Source organism: Acipenser ruthenus, chromosome 28 (assembly GCF_902713425.1).
Source record: "Acipenser ruthenus chromosome 28, fAciRut3.2 maternal haplotype, whole genome shotgun sequence".
Taxonomy (NCBI): domain Eukaryota; kingdom Metazoa; phylum Chordata; class Actinopteri; order Acipenseriformes; family Acipenseridae; genus Acipenser; species Acipenser ruthenus.
In genome coordinates this window covers 1,804,118-1,813,510 of record NC_081216.1, presented here as the reverse complement: position 1 = coordinate 1,813,510, position 9,393 = coordinate 1,804,118, and the positions used below count along the sequence as shown (strand labels likewise).

Below are 9,393 nucleotides of genomic sequence, written 5' to 3'. Positions count from 1 at the left end.
AGGTGACGTCTGCTTAAATAATGTGTTGCCGCTGTGTGAAGCCAATTTTAACTGAATATTGCAAATTTGCAATGTTGATCAGTGATGTGTTGGAACTAATTAAAAGGGAATAGGAATTGGAATTAACCTCAACCCTGGTCAGTTTCAGTCACAATGGACAAGACAGACAACAGATCTGTGACTCGATATTCAAGACTGCACAAGTTACAGATTTTTTTATAGCAGAGTAAGTTTTAAAAAAATCACATTACCTGCATATTTCCATACAATAAGGATGCAGTAATTGTTGAAGAATGGTCTGGTGTCTTCCCCCAAACCCAATTTAAACAGACTGGACCTAGCTAGTTGCAATGGCAGCACAGCACCCCATTAATTAGCAGATGTTACAGATACAGTGGGGAGGAAAACTGAACAAATTAGTTACTTTACTACATTATTTTACTGTGCGTGTGAAATGGCGATTAAAAGGGTCAGTTTGGTTGAAATGAACAGTCATACACATTTAAATTTGAGACTTTTTTCACATATGAAATGGTATAAGCAAACATTTGTTTTATTTTTTAAAAAATGCACAAGTTATTACTGAATGAACTGAAAATGAACACGGTATAGAGCTGGTTTTAATCCATACGAGCTTTGAGTGTTCTCGTGGTAATCTTGTCCTTCTCTCTGCAAATCAAAACGAACAAAAAAATTTAAATTAATTAAAATGAATCTCAAATACCTGGACAAATGTTTCAGCTATTCCATCCATATTTTTTTCTATTCAATGAAAGATTTATTTTTGTATTTGGTGTTTAATATTTACTTAATAAAACTACAAAAAAAAAAAATTGTCATTTGGAATCTTAAAAAAAAATAAAAAAAAGTAAGATTTTTATATTTTACTAAACACTTAAATCAGGATATCGCTATCTTACTGAAACTATCAAGTTTAATTTACTGTAAAGTTATTGGGCATGTGGAAATGTGACAAATATCAGGTATAAAATTTTAATGAAGCTATTATAAAATTGGTTTAATTAGGACATTTAAATTTAAAAAAAACATTTCAGAAAAGGCCTTTTGCAGATTACAAAACAACTTAAAACAAACGTTTCCTGATTGAAGAAAAAAAAAACCACACAAAGCAGAAATGAACTTAGTAGCGTACTTACACAACTTGCACTACCACTCCCATACCGGTCACCGCGTCTCTGTCCACTGCATTCAGCATCGCCTGAGAAATGGTTTCAAACAGGTCGTCTGGCTCCTGCAAGATGCACATTTTATTACATGCATTAAACACACAGCGGAGGCACAACAAGGGCAACTGCAGCCCTGCAAGTATGAACAAAACATGTACAGAGCTGAACTTGACTGAATCGAATAAATGTATGCCTGTATTATGACCTGTACAAGCATTGAGAAAAAAAATGTGCATCTATAATGTTGATACCTTCCACATTCATTCCAAGGTTGTCTATCCTTATGCTACAATACAGATCTGTGACAACATTTTTGCATAGTCCCCTACTGGAGTACCTTCACTGCTTTATGGGGAGGTCCCTGGTTTATTGACAACCCCTGATAAATAAATAATGATATAAAAGCTGGAGGCTGTGCCCCAGATTGCAATGCACTGCACAAGATGAAAAGGGACAGGGTAGAGGCAAAGTAATCTGTTTGCACAGCGAAATGTCAGATTATCAAGTGGAGTTATTGCCCCCCCTCTGCACCGATCGGCTCTGATGAACTCACCATGTCTGGCTCCCACAGGGACTCGCACATGCCGTACATTTGTTCTGAGCACGTGCCGCTGACAACAAAGTCCTCTGTGACCATGGGACAGCCAATGAGATCCAGCGAGCAGATGAAAGGCTCGAAGGTTTTGGGGTCCAAGCCAGCGATCACGGGCTCGATGTAATAGGGGCCGAATCTGGTGGGGGAAAGGAGGGAGGGAGGGAGAGAGAGACAGGGACAGAGACAGAGTTTAGTGTCTGTTTACCAAGCCTTATACCAGTGCTTCTCAACTCCAGCCCATGCAGACCTCTCACAGTACAGGTTTCTTTTGCAACCAGGAACTAAATCAGCCTGTTATTCTTAATGCACATCAAATACAGCAAGATCAGACTTCATAACGGTAGGCTACATTTCAGTGATTGTTCTATACATCAGAATACAAATTTAAACAAAAGGCGGAAAACGAAAACTTGGCCTGTAAAAGGTACTGTGGGACCAAGACCTTAACGTCTTAAAATTACTACTGCTCTCAATCATAATTCTACTTTCTGTTTCTTGCACTTGATTTTACACTTCAAAGCTAAGCATTCAGATTTTTTCTAACTGCTCTTATTTGAAATCGTTCTTCTCCATTTATTGTACTTACAACTGGAATTTACTCTTAACCAAATATTTTTAAGTTTAACTGCTGTTCGTCGTAATCGCTCTCAAACTAAATTTACTGTATTTATTTTCTCATTTGAATTTGCTCTTACTACTGATTTGATTGTATTTTATAACAGCTCTTATCTGTAATGTGATATTTTGTAATGCATTACTTTGTAACAACTTGTCTGCTAAGAAATAAATGAATAAATAAATAAATAATAACTTAAACACTGCAATGTATTTTAGTGACGGTTTCTTCTGGGTTTATAATCCTCCGTAACCTCAAAACTCAGTGACAATTTTAATGTAGACGTACACGAAGTAGGCAAGCAGTACTTTCTGAAAGTTTAATATAAACATACCAGTACATTGTAACTTGCGTACAGTATGATTAACTCATCCACTTTCCATCACTTAAAACAAACACCCTTTACTCGATAACAGACAGTATGTACAGAAAGGCTAAGAAAAAACATGTCGAACTAAAAAACAAAGCCAAAGGAAACCCCACGCACCTTCTCTCGTAGAGCATATTGGACACCATGCTCATGAAGGTTTTGGGTTTGATCTGTCTTCCCTCCTTCAGCTCGTACAGGTTCAGTCTGAATTTAAGGCGCTGTGATCTGTGGGGGGGGATGAAACAGAAAGCTTTAACCAGGATACTGCCATTCGGGTCAGCTCCACAAGACATTTTGCTTCCAAAAAGTTTTCAATGAACCATTCAAAATAATAAGCCACATTCGAGCATGTATGTACTGTCACAGAGAGCCGTGTACTGTAACTCTGAAAACACAAACATGCTTTGAGAGTTCATGTTTTGATTGGAGTCATGGTACCATATCCATAAAGAATCAAAACACAAAGTCATCATCCAAGTGATACTTGAGTCTCTCTAATGTATTTTAAGAAGAAACCAATTGAAACAGGGGTTAAGGCTCGTGTGGGGTGGGGGGGGACCTGAAAAGGCTCAAACTGCTTCGCAGTGGGAGGCCTAGCTTATTCCCTGTTTCACTTACACGGTCTGTACGTCTGTTGCCAGCCCAGCCAGGCCAATGAATAAGCGATCTCCCATGGGGAAAATCTTCTGAAAATCAGTCGTCACCATCTGGGCCTGTATTCCGAACCTTCGGTCCGCAGCGATGGCAACACAGTTTTTACCCCTCATGGCCATCACAGCCCCACCGTTATAGGACATAATCGACTGGAAGGTATTAAAAAATACATATATTAAATTTAAAACAAATCAGACTGCATGCTAAAATCTGTAAAGTCCCATGGCTATAATGAACCAGTTAAATAAAAATAAAAACATTTTCAGGAATGGAAATAAGACTCCCAGTGCACAGAGGTTTGATCCATTCCTGGTTTTACTGTAAGTTTAGTATACCCGAGCGTGTTACCTATACACACACTGCGTCTAATCAAGATCGTAGCAAAAACCTGGAATGGGTGAAACTGCAGTGCAATAGGAGTCTGATTTCCATTCTTGACTTCTCAGGATTTGTTGGAGACTGTAAAAGGAGTACTTGGATTAGATGCTATTCAAACACATTGCGTGGATTTCCTAACTCCTCGACGGTGTACTAATGAACTAAAATAACGTATATATGTACTTTCCAGAGCTACCGAAACGAAAGTGAAACTAATGTACAAGAGGCCCATTAACAAATACATCAAGACTGGTCCTCCTGGTTAAAAAAAATACACTGAAATTAATGAAACAATAAAGAGATTTTAAACAACGGTGCATTAGACAAAATGTTGACAAGAAACTGCATTATCGGTGCGACTGTAAAATGTATAGCAGGACTTAAAATGTACTGTGAAAAGATACAAGAATTATCAACACTGCATATAAAATCATCTCGGGGTTAGTTAGAAGCGTGCACTTTTTTATTTATATATATATATATATATATTTTTTTTTTAAGATTTCTGTATTATATAATAAATACGTACCTGCAAATAAAATGTAAATATGTTTTATTATTATTAGTGATAAAAGGCATACGTTATAAATTTATCAATCAAACATTAACACAGAACGTATAAAATATATTTAATGGAAACTTATTTAATCGTGTGAAACAAAGTCATACCGGTATTAAAAAAATAAATAAAAGATTGCGGTCAAAACAACTTACTTCAAATGAATATTATTAGGCATTAATTTAAAGGTCTACTTACCATGTTGATTGGCTTCTGGACTGTACTTATAACCCGTAAATATCAAACTCCAAAGAATATATATTTTACAAGACAGTGCAGTGATGTGATGTTTCCCTTTCACACAGCAATACCGCATCCGATCAACCTACCCTCGTGTCTTCCTGGTGGCAGTGATTGGTCAGGTTTCCGAATACTGAAACACAGAGCTTTCATGATTGGTGAATCTGTGTAATGGGCGGGACTATATGTAGTTTGGTTGAAATTAAAGCCTGTAAGGAAAAAAAAAAAATTGAACAGTCACTGTGAGCAGACCCGGTGCATTCTGGGAACGTGGATGACTCGGTTTGGCGGGTGTGTCGATATTTGAGCGCTTCAAGATGTCTCTTCATTTATTTATTTATTTTTAAATCGGCTACATATTTTAAACGTAGCAGTCAAGCTCGATGACTTTTTCAGCGGTGTATATCCCGGCGTTTGAAACGACTAAATGTATTAACAATATCTGTGAAACTATACTGTACTAGTTTGACACCGGTGTAATTAAACGACACCTTTGTCTCTTAATCCTTGTTCAAATGAAAAGTGCTCGATAATTAATTAATTAATTAATTAATTAATTAATTAATTAATTAACGCATAATGTGTGCGCGTGTTTGATGTGGCAGTCAGATTTTTAAACCCACGCAACAGCTCGAGACCGTTAACGGTTTTTAGAGATTTGGATCGTGAAATTATTGCTGAAAATGCAGCCTTATATATATATATATATATAAAAAAAGGCCATCATTTAACTTTTTAATTTACGAGATGGTAATAATATTACTCTCACTTTAACAGTTTAAGTTGCGTATATTATAGATACTTGTTTTTATATTTATTTTTGTCACTGGCCGTTTGTTCGCCATGTTATTAGCCATTATTTGTCCTTCGGATGAGACGTAAAACCGAGGTCCTGTTGGAAGTGACTCTGCAGCAGCAGTTGGGATGCATAGCTCACCCCCTAGGCTCTGTAAGTCGCTTTGGATAAAAGAGTCTGCTAAATGACTCATTAATATTAGACTCATTAGCAATGTATGGATTTCCTAATGTGCATGGTGCTAACGTTTTTAATTGTCAAGTAAAGTAAGTCTCTTTTCCACATTTTAACTAATTATTATTATAATTATTATTATTATTATTATTATTAATAATAATAATAATAATAATAATAATAATAATAATAATAATAAAGTTGTTATTAACTATAGTTTCTAATTTTTGTTTTATACCAGTAGCGTGTTGGCATTGTAATGTTGTCAATTTTTCCCATCTATAGGTTATATGTATTTTTTTAATGGTTTTTATGAATAGAAGGCTTTTAATATAATTGAAGGTGGAGGACATACACGCTCGCCTAATTTTAAACAGATCATTCTCAAGTTCGGCTAAATGCGAGTTTGTGATTAAAATAATATTTAAGTGCCGCCAGGGGGCATTAAGGCATGATGGTTAGTGTGAAGAAGGTCTCTAAGGGAGCTGTCTGTTGCCATGGTGCTGTGTCTATTTGAATGGAAGGTTACGTTTCTTGAAGGATCCCTCTGTCTGCCTCTTTTCAAGCTAAAAGATGGATTGATTGGCTATCTTTCTTTTTCTCGTCTCGACTGATCAACGGACTATTACGAATGATATAATGGACTGGGATAAATACAAAAAAAAAGGCTTGTTGTTTAGGTGAATATTCAAATGATATGTAATATTGTTCGCTGTTAATGTTTTTCATGGCTGATTTCAGAATTGATTCTTCATTAAATATTTAAAGCCTAGGCTATATTATAGATACCGATATTCACCATTAATTAATTTATTGTGGTTTTTAGGTTTTTCATATATTTTTACAATGTACCAGCACCGCTCCACTCGAGTTCCTACAGCCGTATGACCCAGTCAATGGGTATCACAAAGCTGAGGCAATGATAGGATTCGTCTTCCATTGGTAGTGTTCTCTGAGACTCCAAACTCCAGACTTTTCTGTTAACTGTGGGACGTATAATTATGGCAATTAAGTAAAGCCCTCAAGGTAATTGCCATAATGAAGTAATACATTATTGTATTGCACTGCACAAGCACCAGGCAACAAAGCTGAATTATTTACAAAATATGAATAATTGTAATGTTGTGGAATCAATCTCTCTATCTCACTCTCTCTCTCACACACACACATACATATATACATATAATTGTAATGCTCGTATATATTTTTGTATATTGAAAGACTATGACCTGTTTTTCTATTGCGATCGTCATTTTCAGTCAGCACCGCTCTGTTAATTAATTTAACGAGTCGGTGTACAACCCGTTTAGTTGTTTTATTTATTTGCGTGCAGTAAGCTGATTCCTGCTGATCAATGGCTGAACCCCCCTAGGGCCACAGCAGCAATTATGTGAGTAAATGTGGATGTTAATTGCCTCTTCGTCCTTGACACTCCCTGTGCTGTCCAGAGCAGAGATCCAACTGATCACCTTCTCTTCAGTCTGGCAGATGCCTTTGCAGACGACAAAAAAACAAACAAACAAACAAAAACAAATAAACCCAAAAACCCCGAGCACAGGTGCTTTGATACTATATTACACCACCAGACACGCGGGTATATGCATCATTTCACGCTTAAAACCAGGTATTGTGATTATGTGCCATAATAATATTTGCCTATTTTCTGGAGCGCAAGTGCGTTGTGAATAGGCTGTATAATGTACGTGTTGACTATAAAATAGCTGACGTGTATTAATCAGTAGAGGAGTCTGTGTACGCTGAGTACAGGGATCCCTATCATGTTTTTTTTTTTTAAGATAATTGAATGCGTTTTAAAAGACAGATGTTTACTTGTTTTGTATATAAATAGATACATAAATGAGTTTACCATGCAACCATGTAAGATCCCAATGTCCTAGTAGGGCCTACAGCGTACAGATGAAACACTTGCCATTTGGGAGAAGCTTTCCTATTCAAGTATCTTCTGCTCTGTGGTCCCCACAGTAATACATTAGCCAGGATCATTTAGAAGATTATTGTTTCTCACCTACACATGCATACAAATCCCAAAGAATCAGATTATAGGGGGGGGGGAGGTAGAGGAGCGGGGGAGGGGCAGGGGAGGAGGGAGAGGAGGAGAGGAGAGGAAGAGGGGGAGGAGAGGAGGGAGAGTGGGAGAGGAGGTAGAGGAGAGGAAGAGGGGGAGAGGAGAGGAAGAGAGGGAGGAGAGAAGGGAGAGTGGAAGAAGAGGTAGAGGAGAGGAAGAGGAGCAGTGGGAAAGGAGGTAGAGGAGAGGAAGAGGGGGAGTGAGAGTGGGAGAGGAGAGGAGGGAGGGGGGTGGAGCACAAAGCTATTTGCTTTAAATCTTGCGCAAATCAGCTCTTGACAAAGTCAAACATCAATCACTGTTAAGGAAATCTCAGCTGTATTTACGACTATGAAGTTAACATTATACTTTATGGAAAAGCTGTTAAAGTATTGTTAATGGCTGTTAAAGGCCTATATGTGCTTTTATTGTATTGTACTTAAATTCTCATTTCATTGTAAGCTTTTTGTTGTTTTTACTAATGTCTCTGATGTGAAGTCACATAGTCTATAACTCGTTGGATATTGGTAGATATTGGTAGAAATACAGACAATTCTGTACAGTTTGTATTAAGGGAAATTGTTTAAAATACATTAAAGCTTACCTTGTTTGCATTTCAATGCCTTCTTGAAGGATACATGCTTTAGATATGGGCTCTATTCTACACTAAAGAAGAATTGTGTGCGTGTCTAGACCTGATAAGGATATATTAAGTGTGGAGGAAAAAAACAATGATGTCGATTGAAAGAGAGACTTGTGAAAGACTGGTCCTAGCAGTGATGGAATCAGCCATTGTGCCCAGTAGAGCCTACCTGTATGCTGGATGTGTAACATTAACCAAAAAGAAGCAGATTTGGTATTAGTATGTGGTATAAATTAGTCAACGACCTGTAATGAAAAAGCAATACACTCGGTTCCTTTTTGTTTCTTTTTTTTTTCTAAGCAATCCTTCTTTTGTAAGGAACCTTAGTTCATAATTATGGGTTACAAAGAAGCATCAAATTACCCTTAATGGTTCTTGATTTTGAAAAAGTGATTCTGTCAAACCAACAGATTTAATACAGCAAAGGGACGGCACCTAGTAAACAATACAATAGATAGCCTACATATAAAAACATTAGCTAGAATAGGAACAGAACTGCCTAAAACAATAAGATTTAGGGAGAATAAATAAAATCTATAGGACTATCAAGAAAGAGTAAAGAGAGGGGTGGAGTGTGAACCAATAGGAAGAGAAATGGAGGTGGACTGGGTTAGATTGACAAAGAGAAAGGGACAAAGGAATGGAATATTCAGACTGCCTTTGTTAGGGCTCGGGGCTTTGGAAAAATGAATGGGCTGCTGATTCGAGAACATTTTAATTCAGAACCCCTTACTCGATTCAAAAGTAGGTTATTTATTAGATGATGTAGAATAATAGATCAGACCTAATAAAATAAAAATAAAATCACATATGAATACGATTATAATCAATTGATCACAGTGGATACAGGAATACAGCAAATGAATGAGTTTTTTATTTTTATTTTTTGCATGGTCATGTTTATACTATATATCGTGCAACCACGAATTAAGTAACACAGCACAGATAATGACAATTCTGATTTTTGCACTGGCCGACAATACTGCAGAGTTCTCGTCGGTCAATATAATTCTGCACTCCGTCCACAAGACACGAGCCGCAGTGAATGTAACAGAAACCTGCATGTAAGATGCTATAACATAATCGTTTAAAAAACATTACGTATTTATTTATTTT

At 36.8% G+C, this 9,393-nt stretch overlaps 1 protein-coding gene across 1 annotated transcript; it reads right to left on the bottom strand.

Annotated features, from left to right (window-relative positions):
* Positions 1-537: 537 nt before the first annotated feature.
* LOC117434580 (proteasome subunit beta type-3) lies at positions 538-4,716 on the bottom strand. Its single transcript, XM_034057163.3, has 6 exons — positions 4,558-4,716; positions 3,387-3,571; positions 2,886-2,993; positions 1,741-1,918; positions 1,158-1,252; positions 538-669 (listed from the first exon to the last, which is right to left on the bottom strand). The coding sequence occupies exons 1-6, from the start codon at positions 4,558-4,560 to the stop codon at positions 621-623; spliced, it is 618 nt and encodes a 205-aa protein (XP_033913054.1). The 5' UTR covers positions 4,561-4,716; the 3' UTR covers positions 538-620.
* Positions 4,717-9,393: the final 4,677 nt, after the last annotated feature.